This window comes from Stenella coeruleoalba, assembly GCF_951394435.1.
Source record: "Stenella coeruleoalba genome assembly, chromosome: 6".
NCBI classification, from domain to species: domain Eukaryota; kingdom Metazoa; phylum Chordata; class Mammalia; order Artiodactyla; family Delphinidae; genus Stenella; species Stenella coeruleoalba.
The window spans coordinates 121,774,381-121,801,009 of record NC_137151.1 but is presented as its reverse complement, the minus strand read 5'-3'; the positions used below and the strand labels follow the sequence as shown (position 1 = coordinate 121,801,009).

At 47.2% G+C, this 26,629-nt stretch overlaps 1 protein-coding gene across 3 annotated transcripts in view; it reads right to left on the bottom strand.

Moving 5' to 3' along the window:
* Positions 1–26,629, bottom strand: part of TRPM8 (transient receptor potential cation channel subfamily M member 8) — a 72,677-nt gene that overhangs the window by 7,271 nt on the left and 38,777 nt on the right. For all 3 annotated transcript variants that reach the window (XM_079924401.1, XM_079924402.1, XM_079924404.1), the window contains 5 exons: positions 22,974–23,065; positions 21,149–21,290; positions 19,880–20,051; positions 17,129–17,306; positions 7,389–7,579 (listed from right to left, as the gene is read on the bottom strand). In XM_079924401.1, the coding sequence (XP_079780527.1) occupies positions 7,389–7,579; positions 17,129–17,306; positions 19,880–20,051; positions 21,149–21,290; positions 22,974–23,065 (775 nt within the window). The remainder of the gene's footprint in view (positions 1–7,388; positions 7,580–17,128; positions 17,307–19,879; positions 20,052–21,148; positions 21,291–22,973; positions 23,066–26,629) is intronic.

Here is a 26,629-nt window from a genome sequence, read left to right as displayed (position 1 = left end):
AATTGTTACAGCCTCAGGGAATGAGGGATGGGAAGGGGGGCAGACATATCAAAAGTACATACACTGTATCTAGAAATTTCTCTTCTAGAAAGAACTCAAAGGAAAATATCACCGATATGCTCAAAAATGAATACATAAAACTGTTTCTCATAGTGTTATATAGTAACAAAAGAGGAGAAACAATCCACGTGTTTAACAAGGGGTTGGTTAAATTGGGTACGGTATACCCATAGGCTGGAATATTCCACAGTTAAAAATTGTTATAAAGACGTATATTTATGGCTATGGGAGAGGTTCTCTGGGAGATTATTAGTCAAATGAACAAATTAGATTTTGAATGTGTACGCACAGAGCAATCTAATTATCATACACCCACACAAGAATAATACAATGAATACCGATACGTTATCAATATCTATCTCTGGATGGTGGGTTACATCTGCTCTTTGCTCTTTCTTAAATGTGCTTTTCTGTGTTTTTTGAACATTTTATAAATGAGCTTGGATTACTTCTTCAATCATGAAAAACAGCAAATTTTATAAAAATGCAATGACTGGGTAGCATATTTTTTACCATTACTTGAAGATGTCACCAAGAAAGTACCAAAAATGGAAGTTTGGATTCTACCTTTTCTGAAAGTTATTTGAAAAATCTTGCATTTTCCTCTAAAGAAGAGCAATTTTAAGCTTAAACCCCATGATTGTCCTATCACTGGAGGCAAATGCAAAGTAAAGGTAGGAAATGAATTACCATGAGGAGACTCGACAACCACAGGATGCTGTGGTTCCGGAACTAGGCATCCCTAAGGAGAAACAAATGAGCAGGCGGTGACCAGGTCCCCCCAGAAGTCTAAAGGATCCTGTCCTGTGGTCTCCCGTTCTCCCTATTTCTTTATTCCTTCCTGAGACTAAGAACTGTTAGAAGAGAACATCCATGGCTCACTGTCTGTTTCCCCGATTGTTGTGAGAGCATCACTTTCCCAGGGGCCTACCAGGGACACAGGTGCAGATTAACACAGCTCATTTCTGACCTGTTTGCTTTCTCTAGTTGAAGCTCTTGTCCACTTGCTGGCCAGGTTGGGGGATTTGTTTTCATTTTTATGTTCTTTCTTGTACTTAACCGTTAAATAAGTTTGGGGGGAACGTAATGCATTTCTTTCTGCCTTCTCAACCCATCCTGAATCTGGAGGACTGATTCGTCCTTACCTATAACACCGAGTTTCCTGGTTCCATTGATCCTGGGCTGAACACAATGTAACTTTGGAGAGTGGACCTTCATCCCATACGGCCCCTCTACCTACCCACCCCCAACTGGAATCCCACTAGTGATAGGGAATTCACTACCTCACAGGGTATCACGTCATTTCCAGACGGCACTAATGGTTAGACATTGCTTTGCCTTTATATTGCGTCAAATCTTCCTCCCCACAACTTTTATCCATCGTTTGTTTTTGTTCTCTGGAACGATTCAGGAAGAAGTATGAAACTTTTTGCCGGAGCCTCTAGTCAGCAATACGTTTCCTAAATTTCCTTTGCATTTGTCTCCAAATCTGTGGCATGGATTGGTCCCCTGAGCTCTCCCTCAGGTTCTGCAGACACTCACCCATGACACGGCTTCAAAACGGACTCAAAGATAGTCTAAGACACTTCATTACGCACCTCTGATCTTTGGGTGTGGCCTTTGAGTACCAATTCCAGGTCTCAACTTTCAGTTCCCATCCCAGATATAAAGACTTTTCATTCTTTTCGTTAGAAATGACTCACTTTGTCCTCCATGGCAAAATGATGAGGGGAAAGACAGCAACTTATCCAAATTGTCAAAACACCTTTCTTCATTAGGAAAGGCATTTACATACGTGTGATAGCTAATGACATTCCCCAAACTGCCATTTAACGTCTTGAAATAATGCTGTTAAAAGAGTTGACGATGAGGATTCTTTAAACTGTGACACGAGATGGGGGTCGTTGGTACATTTACATTCTGAAAGCCAGACTTTAGGAGATCATGGCTCCAGGGATAACACAGAAGTAAGTTATGACTAATATTTAAGGTCATGTTCCTGAGTATCTCTCCTCCATTTTTCTGTGTAGTTAAGGAATCCCACAAAAAATGATGGTTCTTGGCAAGTTCCACCAATTATCATGTCTAGGTTAGTAAAGTTCGTATTTTTTACTTTCTGAATCATCAAAATATCGGGGATACACTAAAGGGACAGGAATGATTGGCCCAATACAGAACGTGAATCCCATGATGGTAGTCATTGACCATTTTACCAGGTGTAATAAAGAAAAGACCAGAGGGCAACACATAAACGCACAGCCAGCAGCCCCAGGGAGACACAGCACAGTAAACAGTAGGAATAAGACACAGACAAAGCAGACAAGCTCTAACGCATCCGGACACAATTCAGTAAACTGGAGACAAGACCAGCCCAACGGTGTTCCTTTCATTGTTTGTACTGGATTCTCCCTTAGATTCTCCCTTCCCCAAATTGCCCCCAACACCCAGTTTTTTGCTATTTAACGGAGACTTTTCTTCTTACCCATAGTGATCCATTCAGGGGACACATCTCAAGATCCTGCCCCACTCTCCAAACCCTAAACTGACTGCTCTTCCCCGAGTCAGGAGAACGAACGTCAGGATCTGAGAAGCATCATTTTACATAGTGAGCTGAGGGTGTCTGCTGCTTGGCCCTGGGAGTTTCTTTGTTCACTTCCATCTTGAGGGAAATAAGTTCAATCAGCAAGAGGGTGTTTCACGATTTATGTGACCATTTCTTGCACTATCGTGTCTTCTGTCTGCATTTTTTCCTTCCCCTGGGACTCAGGATGTACACTGTGACACAGCAGGCAGAGGACGGGAGGCAGGAGACTGTGTGGGGCTAGAATCTGGCTGTGGGACACGGACCAGGGTCTTTCATTAGTCTCCCTGTAACCCTTGGCCCCCTGGACCCCTCCCACCTGTCCTCTGACCTCTGTAACTTTTCTCTCTGACCGCTCCTCACTCTCTGGGCCCCTCCCAGCATCTATGCCTTTGCCTGGCTAATTCCAACTCATCCTCTTAGGTCTCAGTTTCAATATCCCCTTCCTCCAGGAAGTCTCCCCTGACTCACTCTAGTCTGGGGTGTAAATGTCCACAATGTGGCTATCATGGCACCCTGCACATTCTCTAAATTCATGCTTCCTACACTTCTCTGTTAAGGCTTTCTCGTTTTCTTTCTTCTCCTGAGATTATGAGCCCTGTTTGAGGGCAAGGTTAGCCGCTAGCACCATTTCCACAGTGCCTGGCTGCCGCATGGTGGGCTCCTGATGCATATTTGTTGAATTAATGATCCCCAGGCCCCTTTCACAGAACTGAGAGTAGATGTGTGTAAAGAAATGAACGCCTCCTGTAATACTTTTACAGTTATTTCTCGTTCATGTGCACAGGTAGGGAAGGCCCCTCTTCATGCTTTGCTTGTCTTTCCCATGCACCATATCCATCCATCCCTGCACTCCCTCCGTTTTTAAACCCAGATCTGCAGAAAATGTGGGGTGGGTTTTACAAAAATCTTCCAAAGACAATGGTGGCAGGAAATGAGGTTGGTAGGCTCTTGCTTTTGGAATTTATAAGAACTCAGTGATTTTCCTTTTTTATCACTCTATTTAGACATTTCATGAGAATGTTTTCATTGGTTCTTGGTGGTTGTCTAGAATCTAAGTGATCAGACTAACTGGATAGTTCATAAACACTGAGGCACCCACTTCTATCCCCGTTGCTGGAGGTCATTTTCTGGAAGCAAGCTGGTACTTTTCTAGGCCATCCGCATCTATCACAGATCCTGCTCAGAAAGGAAGTGCTCAGGAAAGGTTGTTTCAAGGAAGGAAAACACAGCAGATATTCCAATTGCTCATGAAACTGTATCATTTTAGAAAGTGGCAAAGAAAAAGCAGCAAAGGACTGAGAGCGATCAAGAAGCTGTTTCTTGAAGGTCCACGCTCAGCTGTCTACGCTTTTGAGGCTCCGGAAAAGCACAGCAAATAGGGCTGTAGACGTACATAGGGTCAGCCTAGGTATCGAGCATTTCCCTATGGTGAATGCAGTTATAGCCATTATAGCTGAGAAATTTTTATTCTAAACTGTTCGAGGCATCAAAGATAATTCTGGACTGAGACATGTTTTCATTTCTAGTGTGTCAGATCGAGGTTTAACATGTCAGGTGAGTTAATGAGAGAGAAGCCCGCATGCACACCGCCCCCAGTGGCAAGGACTCAGCTCAGCTGTGATGCCTGGGTGGGGAGGGCGGGGAGAACCTTGCTTTCTCCCGATAGGCCAGCGTGGGAGCGGGACAGGGCGGGGGCGGGGGCGGGGGCTTGTGGGGGGAGGGCACTCTCCAGAGAGCAGCTCCTCCGGCTTGTTCAGGGGATGCCTGGTGTGATAAACGGCAAAACAGGGCCACAGATTCTGCCCACCCCGTGTGTAGGCTGCTCTCCCTTGAGGTGGGTGGGCCTGTGACTTGCTTTGACCAATAGAACGTGGCAGAAGTGATGTCATCTGACTTGCTGAGCCCAGGGCCTCAGAGGCTATGCAGCTTCTGCTTTTTGTGGGAGTCCAGGCTCCAACTGTGGGAGCCTGAGCTGGAGGAGACTGAGGCTCCCTGATGACAGCCCAGCCAACCCCACACATGTGAGCACACATGGACACTGGGACCTGCCAGCCCATAGCCTACCTGCCAACAGCCAGACACCACAAGGGGCAGAGACCAGCCCAGGACTGACCCATGGAGTCAGGGGCAGATAAACAGTGGTAGTTTTAGGGAACCAGATTTCAAAGGGTTGTTTCACAATAAGACACAACAGATCTGCTTAGAGACTCAGATCTACTTGTTTTTCTCAAGAATGGGACTGGGTATGGAAATCCCGCAGGTACCAGGGCTGGGTCCAACCTGCGTCACTAACTCTGCCTCCCTAGTCAGCACACGGGGACACTGCTGGGTGACCAGCAGCCCCTGAACTGACAGGGTTCCTGAGATGCAGGACTTGTAGTTTTACAATAGGGATGGTCCCCGGCAAACTGAGACAAGTCGGTCACCCTAAGTGGACATACAGAATGCAGGACGCTCAGCGCTAAGACGGGGACGTTCTGGGCAAACCGGGACAAGTCAGCCACCCTAGGCCCTCGGCACTTTTGCCATTGTGGGCCCCTTCCTGGATCAAGAAAATACGAAAAAGATATATGACTGGGTTGGTATAAGGACAAGTATATACCAATAGGTTTTCTGTCACCTAAGAGTTCTTCCTTTTTCTTCTGATTTTTAAAAGAAATGAAAAGAACTGTGTGGACCCCAAAGTGCCTGGGCCCCGTCGCTGTGCAGACGTCAGTCCTATGGCTGCATGCCTATCCACCCACCGGGAGATGGAGTCCCCAGCTTAAGTCTGAGGCTAGAAGACAAAGTGTACAAGCCAGTGGTGCCCTTTCCATCTTTTCCTTTGCATCCAGACATCCAGATGAATGAAAATAGGCCTCTCCCTCCCTTGTGCTGAATTCGGTTGAAACAAGTTTGGGGTGAGGGAGATCTGTGCAGCTCAGTGGCTCCAGGAAGGGGCGTTAAGTACACCTCGGGTCGTGGGGAAGAGAGCCAGATGTGTGCTCCCTGCACCCAAAACGATGGGGACCCAGGTGTGGCTGAGGGTCAGGGGTCAGAGATTCCGGCTCCCACGGCAGGGGCAAGGAGAGGGGCTAGGTGGGGATCCGTCTGCCCGGAGTTTGTCGGGGCTGAGGAGCTGGGTGACCACGCGAGAGGGAGAACAAACTCCACAGTCCCCAGCAGGGAGAGTCTGTGCAGAGTGCACCCCTGGAAACCAGAGGCTCCTGTGGGGCAGCGGCCCCCAGAGAGAGCATCGCCAAGTCCCGAGAGCTGTGGTTGGTGCGAGGGGGCAGGCAGGGCATGGCTGAAGGACCCGCCAAGCGCCCACACAGCAGAGAGTCAGTTTTAAGCTCGCACCAGGCCAGGAAGCACAGAGCCAGCCCAGGGCAGCACCACCGTTGCTAAACAGCATTTCTGCTCTTTCCCCTCCCTTCTCCCTGTGCTCCAACCCGGAGAAGGTCAGGAACAGCAGCTGGTGAGTGAGTGGGAGGGAAGCGAATAAGAAAGAGAGAAAAGCCAGCAGCCCATCCTTCCCGACAACTCCACCGGCTGAGAGCGGCCTCAGGGTAAGAGGAGTCTCCCCTCTGAATGACGATGAATGGGCTGCTTAATCTATTGGACTGCAGGTCCTAATTTCTAAATTGAGACTGTTTTACCAAGTAAAGTCATCATAAGCTTTTCTAGTTCTCTAAGAACGACCAGGAAAGTCATGACCCCTGCTGGAATCAAAGCTACGATCTCGCCCTGTCACAGCTCACCCTTCCCCCTCCCCATATCCTCAAGTCCGTTCTCCAGTAGGTCTGTGTCTTTATTCCTGTCTTACCCCTAGGTTCTTCATGGCATTTTTTTTTTCTTAAATTCCATATATATGTGTTAGCATACGGTATTTGTCTTTCTCTTTCTGACTTACTTCACGCTGTGACAGGGTGAGAGAGTGGCATGGACATATATACACTACCAAATGTAAGGTAGATAGCTAGTGGGAAGCAGCCGCATGGCACAGGGATATCGGCTTGGTGCTTTGTGACCGCCTGGAGGGGTGGGATAGGGAGGGTGGGAGGGAGACGCAAGAGGGAAGAGATATGGGAACATATGTATATGTATAACTGATTCACTTTGTTATAAAGCAGAAACTAACACACCATTGTAAAGCAATTATACCCCAATAAAGATGTTAAAATAAAAAAAAAAAGCTAAGATCTCCCAGAGAATAAATGTCACACAAGCAACAGAGAGCTTTTGACGCACCCCATGAATCCTGCTCGCTGAACATCCTATTTACATCATTATCATGTACATCCACAAGTGAGCCCCCTGGAATAAGGCTGTCCCGGCAGATCTAGAAGGCTTTCTTAATCTACTCTTTCAATGCATATATATGTATCACTGAATCACTTTGCTGTCTAGCAGTAATTAACACAACATTGTAAATCAACCATACTTCAATAAAAAAATAAAATAAAACAGCTATGATGACACTACCATTAAAAAAAGAAAAGAAAAAAAAACCTGTGGGCATGGACAACTGCTCTAAGTATTGTAAAGTCTACTAAAATATTAATATTGTGCTCTGTAAATTCAAAAAACAAAACTACTCTTTCTCTCGAGTAAGTCACTGGGGGGCTCGATGCCTGAACTTTACAGACACCTGTGAGCGCTGAAATAACTGTGACTAACCCTTCCTGTTGAGATGTGGACCCGACACGCTCCCCCAGAATGAATCCCTGCCTTTAAGCCCCAGCACAACGGATGAGCCACTCACAGCAGGCGGAAGACTCTGCGCTCCTCTCTTTGCAGCAGCAACGGAAGCATTTCTTGACCACCATGTAGAAGTAGGCGAAGACCACGAACGGGAAGGGAACGTTGAGACGGTTGCAGTATTCCTGCACCAGGAAGTACCTCTGGAACTTCCAGACCTGGTCGTTGTTCTCCTGGACGGTGCCCACGGTGTAGCTGGCGGGGGGTGGGGGGGGAGAGAAGGTCAAGCCTCAGCTTTCCATAGGCCTGGCCATTTCATTGCCAAATATGGTGATATTGGTACCAAGCTCCCACTGCCATAGGAGAGAAGAATCTATGGTGGTATCGGGGCCTGAGCAACTCAGGCACCCTTCCGTTCATGCTGGGCCAAAACTGGGTCTGGCTTTTGTTATTTTGTTGTTTTTTTTTTTAATCACAAAAGACTGTTCAATGAACTTTAAAATGATTCCTGCCTGCGAGGGGGCAGGCAGGGCATGGCTGAAGGACCCGCCAAGCGCCCACACGGTAGAGGCGTGTTTCAAGACCTTTCAAGGGTTCCCTTTTTCCGTTAGTCCGGTATTGTGTTCGATACGCAGAGGCCCAACGTGGCGCCTCTCGGAGGAGTAAGTTGCCAACGTCACTGTGGGAGCTTAATTATAAACAACCTGGGAGAGCAGTTCGTTAGTATTTATCAGGGACCTTAAAAATATTTATCCATTTGACCCACTGATTTTCCTTCTTGGAAATCTAACCTAAGAATAAGGAGATACTGAGAAAAGAAAATATAGAAATGGATATCACACATGGGTGTCTGCCACAGCATTGAGTAATAGCCGCTCCCACTTTCCACCCAGCAGCATTGAACAACCAAAATGTTCAACACTAAGAAAATATATCACAAGTTATGGCCAATCAATGTGATTACACGATGCAGCTGCCGTTAAAAAATACGTTTATGACTAACTTTTATATTTTGGGCAAATGCTTACATGTGAGTGAAAATAGTGAGGCTCAAACTTGTACTCACAACACAATCTCACTACGTAAACCACAGTTCACAGGGAGAAACGGATCCCATAACAAAGAACTAGGAAAATGTCTATTTATCCGGAAAACGTCTGACTATTCCACTAACTTACCTGTTACACATTAAACCAAGATTGTTGAGTAGCTAACACTTGTTACATACCAGACACTGTTCTAAGCCGTCTACTTGTATTAGCTGATTTATCTGCAAACAGCTCTCTGTAGAACGTTAAGTGCTATTATCATCTGTGAGTAACAGATCAAGAAACTGAGGCACAACAGGGGTAGGTAAATTGTCTGAGTCCCCCGACTGGCAGGTGGTGAAGCCAAAATTTGGACCCCGACATCCAGCCCAGTGCCCATTTGCTCTGTCAGTACACGATGCCACCTCAAGACGTGGAGCGTGAATGTTTTGAGCCGTGCTCCATGTCAAAAGGATCGGGTTGGACTGCTTAGTGAAAGATAACTGTGAAGCATTTTACCATTTGTTGAAGTTCAATCATCTGAGACACTTTTATCGTTAACACCAGATCACTCCTTCAAAAGCCAAAGAAGCAGCAACAAACCCCTTAAAATTGCCTAACGGCAAATCCTGGCTGCAGACAGATTAAATTCTCCAAATTCTGGGTAAACACATCAGAGGCCAGAACTTCAGAGGCCAAACCTTGCAGGCAGAGACATGGGATACATCCGTCGTGAGACCTCACGCTTACCCCTCAGCGCACGGCAACCTGAGACTTAAATATCTTTAGCCAAGTGGGGATCATATATATGAGCAAAACACTAGCCTACACAGATCACGGTTGTGGCTTTGCTTATAAGCTTGGTTCTGCTTATCTTGGCGTTTACTGATCAATCAGACCCCTCTGAGCTCTACACCAGGTCCTGGGGGCAGGGCAGGGCAGGCTTTCCCAGAAAGTGCCTCTTCAACTGGGTGTGGTCTTTAAAGCAAAGGGAGTTCATGTTTGTTGAGTACCTACTATAAGTAAACTCTACTATACGCAAACTCCTTTACTAGGCATGTTTGTTGAGTATCTACTATACGCAAACTCCTTTACTAGGCATGTTTGTTGAGTATCTACTATACGTAAACTCCTTTACTAGGCATGTAAAACTGCTTCTTGACTGATTCAAGTGTCAACTCTATGTGGCAGATTTTCTGGCTGAAAAGCAGACAGGACTGTGATGCATGAGACTGCAGCAAACTGAAGCTGGCAGTGAGCCTGCTGCTTCTTCCAAATGTAGGTCAGGTTGCTCTAAGACGAATACCAAGCATCATTATCTGTCCTCGCCAGTCCCTGCTGATTCTGTGTCTGCAAAGGACACTACAGGCTTCTGTCACTGCAATAAGAGAGGACGGCAGGCACGCCCAGGTTAATGAAGTCCAGGCAAAGAACATGCCAGGAATCACGTTTTACTACATACTTTGGTCCAGAACAAGTATCACCATTCAAATGAGCCCCTAGGAGCATCTTAAAATCTTACGTATTTAGCCAAACGTGGATCCTACTGACTGCCCCCTAAAACTCAACAGACACCCAAATTGCATCCATTTTAATGCATCGAATGTTGTTTGCTGAGGTTTTATCCAGAAGGAATTAATAGTTCCTGTTGAAGGGAGGAACACTCAGATGCTTAGAGCTGGGGAAGGTGTCTTCTCCCTCCCTTCCTTGGGAGCTTCGAGTGGCACTGTGGCCAAGAAGGGTCCTAGTGGGAAGAGATTCGCATTTTAGCTTAACTGGTTACTCAGAGGTAGTGAAAAACATCTGAAGTCTTCCAGGTCATCTAGAAAAGGAATTGGCAAACTGTGACCCATGGGCCAAATCTAACACCCAACCTGTTCTGTAGGGCCCACGAGCAAAGAGGCAGGGATGGGTGCGGGGTCGCCGAGCACTGTTTCTTTCTGCACATCTGGCCAAAGCCAAGACCCTGGCTGGCCCCTGCAGAAAAAGCCACCAAGCCCTGGTCTGGAATGCACTTAGGCCAGTGCCCACAACAGGGGTGGTGTTTGTATCATTCTTTTTTGTTTTTTGTTTTTTGTTTTTGCGGTACGCAGGCCTCTCACTGTTGTGGTCTCTCCCATTGCAGAGCACAGGCTCCGGACGTGCAGGCTCAGCGGCCATGGCTCACGGGCCCAGCCGCTCCGTGGCATGTGGGATCCTCCTGGACCGGGGCACGAACCCACGTCCCCTGCATCAGCAGGCGGACTCTCAATCATTGCGCCACCAGGGAAGCCCTGTATCATTCTTCCTTTTGAAGAACTCCGCCTCCCCTCACTGCCCCATGTGCTCCTCTGGACAACCCAGCAGGCTCCGAGGCGCCTCCTGCTGGAACCTCTGCTTCCTCTGCACCTCAGGGTCCAGGGAGCAGCGCTCCTTTCCTGGGCAAACGGTAAAAGCCCTTATCCGCATCCCAGGGGGCGTGTGGGTGAACTGATTGATTACTGGACATTAATACCCAAAAGCCACTTTGCACAAATAACACATTTCCGGGGCTGCCATGCTGAGGTTTCTTTACTTATGTCCACCTGCCCCACAGAGCAGCAGGAATGAGCAAAATGTGACCTGGAGGCGAAATCCAACCCCAAACCTTCCAAATCGTTCTTTTTCTCTAGAGTCAGGTCCAGACTCGGCCAACAAGACATGAGGGTTCCCCAGGGAAGGCTTCCAGCTGCTCTGCTCAAATAATTTTAATGCTTTTGAGACATGGTTTTCCATTTCTATAGCAGACAGGCTGAGCTCTGGGGCCACGACATCCCCACCCCGCTCAGCAAACCCAAACGTCCAGGGCAGCACACGGGCCAACTCTCGTGTTCAGGCTCTCGCCCACCCAGCTCTGATGGCTCTCACTGTCCCTGCCAGCCACTGGCCATCTAGTGTCTTCCCTGAGAGGAATTCTGCAAGGTCTCCTTTGACTTGACATCTCCCGTGATATCTAGTGCCCTCAGCTGCCCAGCTGGTGGGAGCTCTGTCCCCTAAGAGCAGCTGAGCACCTCAGATAAGCACGAGAGGAAGAGGAAGCAGGAGAGACAAACTCTCTGACACCCACTGACGGTGAAAATGTTACCAAGAGATAAATGTTTAGGATTCACATAGCCTTGTATGTGGATGAAATCCGGCAGTACGTTAAAAGAGTGCCTGACCAAAGAACAGATGGATGACTCCATATTAAGGGCATTTATGTGATTCATCATTTTCATAATACATCATAGATCAAAAAGACAAATACCATTTAAACTGTTTCTAGAAAGTCTCCTGGCAACATGCAGCATCCATTTCTGATTAGAAGAAATAAAGAAGAAGAAAAAGGAAGGAGCTTAATAAATAAGAAACAGGAGGAAACTTCCATGATATGATAAAAGGAAAAGAGAGGGGGAAAAAAAAAAAAGAATTCAGGAAGGAGACTTGTTCCAAAATAAGTAAGCAATACTTCATAGCCTTCCTGCATATCAAAAAGTAGTTATTGCAAAAACATAATAGAAAAACTCTCTCACTCACAACCACAAATAGCTAGAAAAAAAAATGGAACAAAAAATCGGCCACATCCACGTGAATACAGCCATAAAAGTTTACTGGGAAACTATACGTATTTGAATAAATGGAGAATCACGCCATTTTTTCTGGCATGTTTTAAAGACGTCAGCTTCCCCTAAATGGCTCTACAAAGTTAACATCATCACAATAAAATTCATTAAAGAAATTTTTTGGAAGAGGGAAGAAAAAAGGATTGCAGAAGATGAGCCTTAGGCTCTCCACATGATTAAATATATAAGAAAAGCCAGGGAAGTTCTGAGTAAGAATAATGAAGGGCACCCATACAACAGATGTTAAAATGATTTTGAAAAATCAGTAATTAAAGCCATTTGGTAGTAAAAACCAAAATAGAAAGACTGATGAACAGAACAGAATGAAAAGTCTGCAAAAAATTCACAAAGGAAAAGTAGATGTTAAAACAACGGCAGAATTTTAGAAGAAACTGAAATACGAGAAACTTGCCAGCTAGAATGCAATCAGGGAAACCCCTCTTCCAAGCTTTCCACAGATTTCATACATTTTTCCATCTGCCATTCCTTCCCAGACACTGCAGCAGTATCCAGTGAACCTTGATGACCCTGACTTTTTGCACCCACTCAGTGCCCCAGCGGGCGCGTTAAAACGTTCCGCACATCCTGGCTCCCCTCGCGCTCTGCAGCACCAAAAAAACATCGACGCTAACAGTAAGAGACAGCCAGCGATTCCACTGCACTGGTTTTGAAATGCTAACTGTTGAGCATGTTTCTGTCAAAGTAACACAACTAAGATTGTGCCGTTGCCTGTGTAAAGACCCATGAAATCTCCCTTCACCTGCAGGGAAAAGTCCACATTCTTTAACACGGCATAAGGGACACCCCATAACCCAGCCCCTGCCGACCTTCCCCCATCCGCAGTCTCTAGTTCTCCCCAGAACAGCTTTATCTCTTCTGCTTCTCTCCCTCTCCAAACAATGCTCACAGGGTCCTCTGAGCAAATGTCTCCTCCATTCGCTGCTGCCCACCCCCAAGATCTGTCACCATTAATAACCCCGATTCTGCACCGGAGTCCCTTGTGAATAGGTTTCTCGTGCCACTCGTATCGTACTGTATCTTTTCACATCATCTTATATTACTGTCCATGTGCCCATCTCCCGCTCAGAGAGCAGAGCCTTTAACCTCTCTCTGCCTCCAACTCCTCATTTATGAATGATTATAAAGCCACACCTACACGATGACTAATTAAATGAGGCTGCACATGTGAAGCACCTGGATGTGCCTAGCACAGGAAAGTATCAATATTAGCTATTGTTATTGTTACAATTATCTGCTCTCTTTTTCTTCTTTTCATCCCATTTCAGTAGCCTGCCTGGGACTGGTGAAGTCACCGGAACGTTTCATCTGTACCAGGAGATATTTTCTTTTGTCTACTTTTCTACATATTCATAATGCACATATATTATTCCTAAGATTAAAAAAATATTTTATTCTTAGAAATTATCTTAGACGGGGCATGTCTGATGAGTCCTTTCCAGCAGAAATGCCGTGGGTGAATTTATCTTCGGGACACGGTGCCTGAAAGCATTAACAGCTCCGTGTTAAGACGACCCCGAGTCATCTACTGACCTCAAGATCACTTCGTGCCTCTGATAAGCCACATAGGGCCTGTGATCGATAACTTTAATGTGGAATCATTGCAGATGTTTACACCCATTTATTTTCCCTGCTGAGTAACATCTAGAGAGCATTCCAATATTGCTTTAAAATTCCCAAGTGTACATTTATGCTACAGTTCAAAAGGTTGCCACTGTGCACGGTTAAGCTCTCACATGAACATTCTGATGCGGTGCCAGACGGGGGTCACAGCCCGGAGCTGTCGGCTTGGAGTGAACCCGGAAGATCCATCACAACCATCAGAAACAGTGTCCTGACGAGTCAGCTCAAGGATGGCAAGAGGGCTACTCCAGCTGCTCAGACCGGTATTAACAGATAAAGGGCCTCTGCCTTAGCCCGAGATGAATCTAAGGATCCCCCAAGGGAAGGGGAGCTCCCCAGCGGTCACACTTACACACTGAATGAGGCAACAGCGGGGTGTGGCCCAACGGCTCGGGCCTCGCAGGGAACAGACTCAAGTTCAAGCCTCAAGTGCACACAGGCAAGACAGACGGCAGTGCGGCCAGGGCCACAGACGCTGAGCTGCCCGACTTCCACTTCCTCAACCTGAAAATTGCAGGCCGGACTCCTGTCCCTCTCAGCTCCAAATTCTATCATTTTATGATTGTCATGGGGATAATGAATTACAAACTGGCATGGTCCTTAAGAAGGGCTTTGGTGAACAGCTCACAGCACACAGACTCGGGAGAGCTCTAAGCACTCCGCTTCCTGAGATCTACTGAATTCGTGTAGCTCAAAGGCCATCGCATTGGGAGCTGTCGGCCCTTCTGTTTAATTTTTGTAGATATTATATTAATGGTCAGTTTTTACAGGGACTACCCAATGTTTGATGTACAGGTTGACAGGATAGGTTATCACTATAAAATAGGACCCCAAATCATCGCATTCCCTCCCCACTCTTGCTTCGAGTTTGGGAATCGGTCCTCCCTTCTCTGCCCTCACGTGGATACACAACCACCCGTCTCTGCCACTTCTCTCTGCAAGCTCAGACTCGGGGACCTCTGGCAGCCTCTGACATGGTCCAGCCTCCCGTAAGCAGTATAGGCGTCTGGATTCCTGAGTCCTTCCCAGGCCCCACTTTAGGGGCGGTGATGGAGTTGGGGGTGGGGTGCATATTCCCTCTTTAAGGCTGAGTGGGACAAAGGGCCACATGATCTCCATGGCCCAGGCACCTGGCACAGAACCGATGTTATACATGTATGTGATGAACCCCTCACTGGTCTGACATTCACCATTGACACTACTTGGTGAATAACAGACCAGGAAGCTATTCCCCTAACTAAAACTGAAAAATGAACTAAAAGCAGAAAGAATCCTGTTCTTCTCATTCATGGAAAGGGCCAGGTGCTGAGACGGACACAATCTCCACTCTCCAGAGCTTACGGTCTGGAAGAAGAGGAAGCTACCACGGTGAAGGGGGCCCACGGGGTCTCTATGCACAGTGGGGAGGGCACGAGGACCACTCGGGCGAAGGATGCTGCTGGACTCCTTAGAGAGCAAGAGGAACGGGGAGGAGACGGTCAAGGTAGAACGGGTAATGCCGACAGAGGGGTGACATTTGCGAAAGTGTCAGGCACGACAGATCACCCTGTTTAGGGATGGACAGGTGGGATGCCTGTCAGGGACAGGTAGCAGGGGTGAAGCCTGAAGGTGCTTTCAAAGCCCAGGTCGATGGCCTTGGAGGAAGCTGAGGAGGCTGAAATTTACCTTGAACACTATGGGGAAATACTGAAATCCTTCCAGAATTTTAAGCAGAGAAGTGACATTTTAGAAACACCACCATGGCCACGGTGTAGAAGCTGGTATAGAGGAGGACGTCGCTGTACACCTGAAGACCAGATGACCACTCATGGCTCAGCCCCTTGGATGCGTGATGTCCCCAAAGGCACATGTCCCCCCACCCAGCCTCACTCAACGGGAGGCCACTGACCGACAAAGAAAGATGACCCTCGTCTACAATCCTGGTGCCCCTCAGGACTCTATACGTCAGCTATCTTCTGATTCTTTTTTTCTAAATTATGGAAGTAATATATGATCATTGTGTTGAGTGAAATATATACTTGCCTTTTAAAAATTTCTTGTTTTTTACTGTCCGAAAATAAGATTTTGCCATAAATATAAGGCTGCACTGAGCTTCTTATATTTAACAAAACGTCATCCTTCCAAGTCAATAAACACAAATCTCAGCTTTTCTTTTTAAGGGCTGCATAATGTTCCATGGTACGGATACGACATGCTTTGCTTTACCATCCCTTTATTGATAGGCATCAAACAATGATCTAATAAATGTTTTTTGCCTCGATATCTTTAGGAAAGATTCCCAGACATGAAGGAGTTGGGCCAAAGGTTTGCATATTTTTTAATAGCTATTTTCAGATCACTTTCCCAAAAGTGGGAGACAATTCACATTCCCAGAGCAGTGCCCATTTCCCAGCATCATCTCCAGCACTTCTTATGATGTCTCTTCACCTGATGGATCCTAAACCAACACCTCGTTGTTGGTTTCAGCTGACCTTTCCCACCCATGAGGTTGAGCCCCTTCCCCTACAGTTAGTGGCCATTTGAATTTCTCTGAATTGCATTCCTCTGCCCATTTTCTACTGGCTCATCTTTCTCTCACCGATTTGCAGGAGCTCTTTCTATAGTAAGAATGAGAAGCCTTTGTTCACCTTAGGCAAACATTGCCCCCAGTCTATCATTTATCACATGACTTCATCTGAGGTATCCTGTTTAACGAAATTAAATGTGTTTTTCTTGTCCTTCACAGTTTCTCAGTTTCTGGTTTCAACTAGGTTTTTCTTTCACTCCAAAGTTTAACAGGTAATTTTTTTTAATTTGTATTTTGTTTCTAAACTGCTTGCCTGTCTATGCCAGGATTCATGTACCCAGAATAACCTCACATCAACAGCATAAAATTAAGGTACCCCCAACTGTACCCACCACATGGGGTTCTTTGAAACGCTCCTAAGAAAGACAAAGGGGCAAGATAAACATGATTTTCTAAATGGATTACAGAGAATGGCCAAAAGCAAAAAAGATGTGTCAGTCGCCATCGTGTTCTCACGCCAACCTCATTAGACATGAGCCCCAAAGGACGGTCGCTCTCCTGACTCTGCTCTCTTGATTTGTACTTAAACTAAATTTAAAGCAGCAGCTAACTAAAAGCTGAGTCCCTTAAGCCCTAGAATCCATCCCACGGAAAACGAGAACCTGGGAGCCGAGCTGAGCCACAGTCATTGCCAGGCCAGCATCTCGGCGCTCCGGGGACGTTGCTAAATGGACACTAAACGTGCAGTCTGAACGTGCTGGAGGGGGTTACAGGCACCTGTCTTTGGGGTCCAAAAACTTATGTTACAGCTTATAGGACTCGCTATATCTTCATATAGTCCCTTCAAGACCTCTCCCCGCCCCAGACCACCAATCCCCTATCAGAAGACCTCTATCATAAGCTCCTCGAGGGTGGACCTTTGCGGCCTCACTCCCGGTTCCCCCAGCCCCGCCTGGCACAGGGCCCGGCCCGGCGCGGACCCCCAGCCGGCACGTGGCCAAGCACATACCCGAACATGGCGACCAGCAGGTTGACCAGCAGGATGTTGGTGGAGAGCATGTAGATGCACACCAGGGGGATGGTGATCCACTCGGGGAAGCGGGGCAAGTTGTGCTCGTCCAGCTCCACGCACAGGGGCTTGGACTCATTCCCCGTGAAGGTGCAGTGGGAGAAGTCGTACGTGGTACCTGAGGATGTAACAACAGACAGGCGATGTGAGGACCCTCTGGAGGGGGCAGCGCTAAGGCACCACAAAGGTGTGATGATCATGCAACGTGCTGGGCATTGTTCCAAGGCACTCTATCGTGGGTAAGCCTCAGAATCAGGCGTCCATCTACTCACTAAGTATTGACTGAATAATAGTGCATTGAAATAATGCCATTTGCAGCAATAGGGATGGACCTAGAGATTGTCATACTGAGTGAAGTAAGTTAAAAAGAGAAGGACAAATATCATATGATATTGCTTATATGTGGAACCAAAAAATAATGGTACAAATGAACTTATTTACAAAACAGAAATAAAGTCACAGATGTAGAAAACAAACTTATGGTTACCAGGGGAAAATGGGGGGATACCTTAGGACTGACATATACACAGTACTATATATAAAATAGTTAACTAATAAGGACCTACTGTATAGCACAGAGAACTCTACGCAATACTATGTAATGACCAATCTAAAAAAGAGTGAACATACGTATAACTGATTTACTTTACTGTACACCTGAAACTAACACAACATTGTAAATCAACTAGACTTCAATAAAAAATTTTTAAGTATTTATTGAGCAGCTACTATGAGCCAGGACTTCACTAGGATGGAAGATAAAAAGGAAGGCAAGGTAAACATGGTCTTTGCCCTCAGGGAGCTTCCAACCTCTTTGGAAGAATAGGCAGATGATTGATCACACAAGTTGAACATTTCAGCCCCTGAGAAGTGCTAAGAAGGACACGTACAGTGTGCTCCGTGGGCACTAACTGAGGCACCTCATCTGAGAACGGTTCCACAGGAAGGAAGCGTCTCTGAACTGAGGACAGAAGGATGAGTAGCAGCCAGCTAAATGCATGGGGAGAGATGGGGTGCCCAGAGCATCTGGAGAGAGAACAGCACGTGCAAAGGCCCTGTGGTAGGGGGACTGGAAAGGTCTGTTGAAATGAGAGAACAGGATGTGCAGTTAGCATGTTAACATTTTTATCTTTATACTAAAAGCAACGGATAGCCGTTAGACTGCTTGACGCAGAGGTGTGACACATCAGATGCTCTGTATTCAAGGATCCCTCTGGCTGCAGCACAGATCGCAAGGAGCCAGAGGGAGACGTGAGGAGGTTCTGCCTAAGAGCCACGTGGGAAGGGGATGAGGATGGCCTAGGGTAGTGGTGGTGGGGATGGTAAAAAGTGGCTGGATTTCAAAGACCTTTAGGGGATAAAATCAACAAAACTAGCTGATGAACTGGAGGTGGGGGAGGAAGTCATAGGAGGCGTCAAGGACACGACATCGAGGCTTCTGCTTTGCACATCCGTGCGACCGGTGGTGACAGATCCTAGAATGGGGACTTGCAGAAGCTCTGAGTCTGGAAGGGAGGATGGAGAGGTGTGTCTGGGAATCTCAGAGAAGGCAATGGATGTGAGTGTCTGGCCCTCTGGGAGTCGCTCCGGGCTACAGACCCTCATCTGAGCGTGTGAGTTTGAGTTCAGTCCTGCCGGTTGGTGAGACGCCCAGCAGAAAAGTCGGTGCTACACCCATTTTTACCTGCAATGGAGCTGAGAGGCAGAGACGCCAAGCTGCGTCCCAGGGCACACAGCACACACGTGGCTGGACCAGGATTTGAACCCCACCTGCCACTGGCTCTTTAGGTCAGTTACTGTGAGCTGTCCCTCACAGGACTAAAACCACGGACACGTAAGGTTGCCGTGAGGACAACACACACTCCCTTTTATGTAAAATGGTAAGTACAGTGTGCAGACGGGAAATCATAACAACAAGGTGCCTTCCCATCGATGCACGGAAAAGAGCTGTTTCTAAGGTCTTGGAAGAGGCTGCAGCAAAAGAGGCCAGAAGGACCACACGAGGCCACGGAGCTAATTGAGGAAACACCAAGGAGCTGCGAAACAAGAGCACAGGGCCAGGCAAACATTGGGGTGGGTTTCCCGTGGCAGGCAGAACATGACAAGCTCAGGCTACTGTCAGCATCACAGAGATGCTTTAGACAGTTTATCCAAAACGCACACCAGTTTGCACATGCCCGACACTTTCCTTATGTCAACTGGGTGTGGCCAAATCCATGCCATCTCTGCCACCATTAACCTGCCTCCGAAAGACAGCTGGCAGAAGGCTAATGCTGGAAGTTTAAATTCCAGGTTGCAGTGCAACATTTTTCAATATTGCACTTTTTGAAATAAATGAGCACCCCGTCACTGTTATATAGGACAGACTCGCAACACTCGTTTCTAAACCAGTGAGGCTCCTTGCTTTCATCGGCCACGTTGCTGTTGGAAATATGAGAAACACTCTTTTTAAAAAGGTTTAAAAATTGCAGGCTGAAATGTTGGGAACAAGCTTACAAGGTGGACATAAGATCCCGCTCAGGAGAAAGAAATGGCTTTGAGGGTTAGCGTCCCCTGACTGGTGTTGGCCAGATCCCAGCCGCCTCTGCTCCTAAGACAGTCCCCAGGGTCAGAGTGGGGAGCCTCAGAGGCTGGTTCTAGAAGCATCTGCCGCCTCCCAGCTGTCCCCCGCCCAGGCCACGTCAGGCTTACTGTCCACGTCGCTGGGCACTTGGCCGAACATGGCCAGGTAGGGCTCATAGATGACCGAGCGGAAGATCCACCTCCAGCGATGCTCATTCTGCCTGAGGATCCCTTGCCTGGCCACGCCGAAGGCCACCATCCACACGGCAAAGAGGAACAGGAAGAAGAACACGTCTATCAGCTGTCACGGGAGGACACGAGAGTGGAGTCAGGACTGCACCAGGGCGGCTTGTCCCCTCCGCTGACCACGGAGAAGGACAGAGGCTCTGGGACCCTGGAACCTAAGGTGCCCAGCATTTGATCACTGATTTTTAAAAATGGCCATCATCACCCTTGGGTCTCGGGGCATCTCCTTCCCGGCACTAAGACTGACGGATGCATCTTTCCTTGCAGGTCCCCAAACCAGCGCAGCAGCAGAGACTTTCTGAATGAGACCAGCCTGGGAGCAGAAGAGGGATCCAACTCTGGACCCCCCTCCTCCTCTCCAGCTCACTTTCTGCAGACCCCTAAGCTATTGCCTTAGTTTTTTTTTTCCTTAAGGAAAATAAAAGCTCTCCTTTTTAGACAAGAAGGCACCGTTTTATCTTTTTTAATGTTTTGCACACATAGCATGACTTCATGGTGACTTGATGCCCCAGATATGCTTTGAATTAAAACCACAAACTCAAGAAGCTCAGCATTGGAAAGGAACCTCCAGATGAGCTCATCCAAACGCCCATCTGATTTAAAGACAGAAACACGGGAGGCTTGGGTCACGTGGAAAACAAGCTGAGAGAAGCAACATCGTCAGTGTGTATCTTTCTGTTATTTGTCCCCATGGAACGGGGCTGGTAGTGCTTTCCCGAAGTCTGTATCACATGGTTGTAAGATTAAAGTTCCAGTCCACGCTATGCTTCTAGCTCACTGCATGTCTCCAGACAAACATATTAACCTTCTTGAACCTGACTGTCCACATCTGTAAAATGGGTATAAAAGTCCCTCTCCCGCCTAGGCTCCTAGTGAGTTGTTAAGACTCAAGTGAAAGCACTTGGAAACACGTAAAATCTAGAGATCTTTCTTAGCAACGCACTGAGTCACACTGTTTGCTCCTAACAGCCATCCTTTGTTAAATTTTAACCTGGAAGAGGGGTCCCTGATGAAAACACATCAAGAAAGTAAACCCTATGATTGTGAAATGCAGCCATCACTCTATGCACAAAATCCTCCTCTCAACAACGGAAGGAACGCTGGATGCAGTTAGAAGAAGGACAACTAACTGCAAATATTCTTCATTCTTACCATCCTCTGCAACATTATAATCTTGGGTCCTAGATTCCTGCTGACCGTGAAAATGTGAATCAACCTGAGCGTGAATATAATGTAATCCAGGCAAAAAATCACTCGTCCGGAGTACAGCGAGGTTTTGTTAGAAGGGTAAAGCCTGTGGAAAGAAGAGGAAAGGAGCTGTGAGATGCTGACAAAAGATTTCAAAGTTTCGTTTTTTATCATTTTTATTTATTTCTGGATTTTACTTTCCTAATTTTTATTTATTTCTGGGTTTTACTTTCCTAATTTTTTTAAATTTTATTGAAGTACAGTTGATTTACAATCAAAGTTTTGCTTTTAAAAATAACCAAACGTGAAGAAACAGCCAAAAGCCTGGGAACTGAGAGTAAGTGGAAATAGACCAGGGACATCACCGGCCCATCAGCCACTGAAAACCAAAGGCCACGTCTACTGCCCTCGTGGACTCCAGGAGAGGCAGGACACTTTAGTCCTTCTTCCCAAATACTCCTGCAGGACCCAGTCCCGACATCGCTAACTTCCTGGCTCATGGGCCTCTACAATGACCCCGGCCACGTGGGACTTGACCCTGCCAGGTTCCCCCCAGTGAAACTTACCTCGTTTGCACCAGATCATCTGATTAGCTAACCACCTGCTGGCGTGTTCATTGAAAGCCATATGTGCTTTCTAACTGGAATGCTCTAGCAATCACATCCAACCGTGATTCAAAGGCTGGGCCTTTGAAAGAGACCTACTGTATAGCACAGGAAACTCTGCTCAATGTTATGTGGCAGCCTGGATGGGAGGGGAGTTTGGGGGAGAATGGATACATGTATATGTATGGCTGCGTCGGTCTGCTGGGCGCCTGAAACTATCACAACATTGTTAATCGGCTATACTCCAAGATAAAATAAAAAACTTAAAAAAAAAATGCTGGGCCTTTAACCTAAGCAGAGAGGGAGGGTTTTTTTGGAGGAGGAAATTGAGCTCTTACCCCGTTCTTACTGTAGAGCGAGCACTCACTGTAAAAGCATCTCATTCTGGGGAGGTGTGAATATTAATGGTCAGGCTTCTCTGCTCCAACAGACCACGAGCTTCACCTTGAAGCTATTTGGGAAAGGCGGGCCGGAAAGGAGCATGGCTGGACAAGGTGGGCCAAGGTCTGTATGCACCCCAATTCCCCTATCACGGGGCGTCATGTTGCTTTTTGCCTTCAACCGTACTTTTCAACTGGTTTTTCTAATCCTCAGGGATTGAGGAACTCTTGTAGCTGGGAGGGCAGTCTCCAGAACCAACATTTAAGTTGAAGTTAAGTGTATGTTAGAAGATTGTATGGCCCCAAACGAAAACACTGTGTTATATTTAACACCCTCATCATTCTCTCCTCGATTTCTAATTCTCTCCCCAAATTCTATAAGCACAAAGAGAAAAACCATGAAGAACCCTTTTTCAATTACAGATCACCAGGAGGGGGGAAGAGAGGAGACCCAGCTTTATGCCAACCAAGCTGTGTCTCTAAGAGGCAGAGACAATGGGCGTTTGTAATAATCTCTAAATGGGGGCGGGGAGGGCACATGGCAACAGGGCAGCCCCAGCCTGGCTCAGCCTCGGGCCATGTGATGGGAGGAACCGGCACCGTTGCAGTAAGAAAACATTTTTTAAAAGGAATAGCAGCCTCTTTTCTGAGTGGAATTCCAGAGATAGGCTATACTCATAAAATAACGGGACCATAGTTCATCCTCTCTCTCTTATCTTGGGCTTGAAACGTCTTTCCTCCGCCTTTCCACCCAAGAGAATCCCAAAACACCTGAAACTTGAAAACGTGGTGAGGACTACTTACCGAAATACGATCCCTGCTATGAAATAAAAGAGCCCAAGCGTATCCATGATGTTCCACAGGTCGGTAAAATAATTCACCCCATTCATGTACCACTGCAGCACAGAGAGGGACAGAGAGAGCACACAGCAGCTTGGAAACATCAACTGCTTCCGGATTTATGCTCGCTCACAAATTTCTTTCCATATCCTTTTTGAGCCCATGATGCGCCAAGTACGCCCTGCAATTGCACTGTGCTGTTCCAGGGGGATTGGAAAGTAGGTTGCATGCTTGCTGTGCTGTTATTCATGTGTTGCTAACAAAGTCAAGATAAAAAGACTCGTGGATCCCAAGTGTTTTTAAAGAGAAACCTGCAGACAGTGAGTACAACCTGTGTGGGCAAAGGTGGAACGCCCCTCCCCATGGCTGCCACGTACAGTGGTGTAGGCTGTGCACTGCACAACTCTAGAGGGTGTTATCCATACTGCCGTCATCACAGATTTGTGTGTTTACTGTAAAAATTTTCTGGCACATGGCAATAAAGCATCTTATTAAAGAAACTTTTTTAAAAGTTTTAAAAACTTTTTTGCACACAGGTGCTATGTGTGGCAGCTAGGAGGACAGACGTGGTCACAGAAATGACCGACAGGAAGAGTGTGCCACAAATCAAGAGTGATCCTTCCATCATGATTTGTATATATCGGTCATGATTTCTCAGAAGAAAGCATGTCAGGAAAACACTGACAGAGGGATAAGATTAACCATTAGAAGGCTGCATCTGGACAGCCTCTCTGGCAATGCATACGCTGGATTTGAGGGATTCCAGGGTGGTCATCTAACCCTTTCATTCATCCATCCACTCAAAACATATTTACTGAGAATCCACGGGATTGCAAACAGCTGTGCTGGGCTCCTGGGACACAGAGACATCATCGGATTGGGGGTGATGTCGACACTCAAGGAATCTACCGGCCCGCAGCAAAGACAGACGTTAAACATGTTTAAAATGAAACGTGATAAGGGTTGGAAGGGAGGTAAGATCAAAGGTCCAAGTGAGCTCAGATAAGGAAACCACCAGACTTGTGCACGGCAGGAAAACAACAGCAAAGATGTGTCATCAAAGGAACGTGCACTTTTCAAATCTACTAAATGAACCACCAACATGGGTCCACCTGCTGTTAAGATATCTTACTTCCTATTCTGCACCTGAAACCAAGGCCTAAGAAAAAGCAGCAAAGGAACTTGCCCTTAGGCAGAAAGCCAGCAAGTGATGGGTCTTAGGGCTCTGAAATGTGGTTTCCTCTCTCCAACATCACCCTGCTTCTTTAGAACCCCCCCCACACACACAGAGATCCCACAATCTTAGACTTGGATTTAAGAAACATCATCGGTTTCTCAACAAGTATTTCTTTTCACTCATTTATAAGTGCAAACAGCAACTTTAGTGGACAAAGGGGTGAGGGTGTTATGAAATCAAGTACCAAGGAAATGTTAAAATCCCCCAGGTGTGAGCAGCCCAATTTGACCATGTTCTCCTGTGGGATGGCTGAACTCCTGGGATCAGAAATCCAGTCAGGATTCCTAACTGTCCATTTGGGTGGTCCCAGTGAAACTGATCACCACCCACCAAGAGCCATTTGCAAGATGACGGTAGTTGGGACAAGCTCTACCTGCCACCTGCTTCCCTCTTTGAAACCCTGGCCTGAGAGGCAGGTAGGCACAGGGCAACAGGGCAGCCCCAGCCTGGCTCAGCCTCGGGCCACATGACAGGAAGAACCATAAGTAGATCCAGTCTGGGGCTGGGAAGCACGGTTGCAATAAGAAGACATTTTAAAAAAGGAATAGCCGCCTCTTTTCTGAATGGAATGCCAGCGATTAGCTATATTCATAAAATACCGGGAGCGTATCTCATCCTCTCTCTCAGGATTTGGGGATTCAAGGGCCTCAAGACTGAACGTGCTCTCCATGAAGGGCCGCTGGGACTTACCTCACTTTAAATAAACATTCACAGTCTGTTTAATAGACCTAAGAGCTATTTAGCAACTATGTTTGCACTTATTGATTGCCTTGGTGAAAAATTCCAATTAACATAGCAACCTCTGCCTCCCGGGCAAGGGGACACAGGGAGACACTGACAAGCATGCATTTGACACCCAGACACTATCTGAAGCAGGTAACATCCTGCCTGGTTTTGCTTTTTGCTAACAAATGTGAATTAGGTTAATTAAGACAGTACCAGGCCGGCAGAGCTGATTGAGGAAATCAACCACAATGAAGGATTCCAAAGGCCTGAGTCTGCAGACCCGAAAGGGAAACAGCGACCCCAAGTGTCAGAGTCCTGTAATGACAGGAACCAGCAAGGCTGTGCTGTGGAGACGGGGCTCACAGACCACACAGGCGGAGCTGCTCCCTGCCAGCAGGGGTGGCCTTGACTCCACGCTCCTGACCTTAAGCACAGGCACGTCCCTCACCATCGCCTTAATATGCAGGACTGCTGAATTCAAACTGCCCCTGACGCAGACGTACAGAATGGACTTGAGGACACGGGGAGGGGGAAGGGGAAGCTGGGACGAAGTGAGAGAGTGGCATGGACATATATGCCCTACCAAATGTAAAATAGCTAGCTAGTGGGAAGCAGCCGCATAGCACAGGGAGATCACGTCGGTGCTCTGTGAGCACCTAGAGGGGTGCGATAGGGAGGGTGGGAGGGAGACACAAGAGGGAGGGGATATGGGGATATATGTATATGTATAGCTCATTCACTTTGTTATACAGCAGCAACTAACACACCATTGTAAAGCAATTATACCCCAATAAAGATGTTAAAAAAACACTGCCCCTTCAAAAATCACTTTTACAAAGAAACAGAGGACACACTTGGACAAAGCTACACATCCCTAATACCACCCATTATGAAGGCAGAACAGCTGGGACTCAGCCAGACCCTGTGGGCATCACATCAGGCCTGGAGAGTAACTGGGAAGCACATCAGAAACCCAGAACCTCCCCCTGACGCTCCTGCCCACCGTCTGCCCCCACTCAGTGTCCCTGCTCTGTGTCTCTCCTGAGCAAAGCTCCACACACTCCACCTGCCGGGGGCCCCTCTCCGTGCAAAAATGCACCTGTCCCGAGTCTCCTTCCCGCATGACCCGAATAAGGGATGAGCAGTTAAATGCACATGCGAATCTGAAGGGAGATGCTTGTGACGTAAGGACTCCAAATTTTACAATCCCAAGTCCTCTAGGCCAACCTCCCCGTCAACTCAAGACTCGCTCATTCAGTGCTACTGGCGGCGCTCACCTCCTCTCCCTGAAAGCTCCCAGAAAAGACCCTGCCGGTCATCGCTAGCTGGTAGAAAGTCCATGAGGACAGAGATATCTGCCTGTTTGGGGCACCGCTGTATCCCCAGGGTCTGTGTATCCCCAGGTAGGTGCTCAGTAAATATTGGTTGAAAGAAAGACTGCGTGAATGAAGTGCTTGGCTTAAGCCGGGATGACTCTCCCTGCATCCTCCTTCCGGGCCAAGCTCTGCCCCTAGAGCAACCCAGGATAAGTCGTCTCTCTAGACCTCATGCTCCTTTAGATTCCTGGAGGACACAAACGACGTTTGGACTCTGTGACTTTCATGCAGCCGGGAGGCAGGGTCAGGAACGGGACGAGGAGAGAAATGCTGGGAGCGTG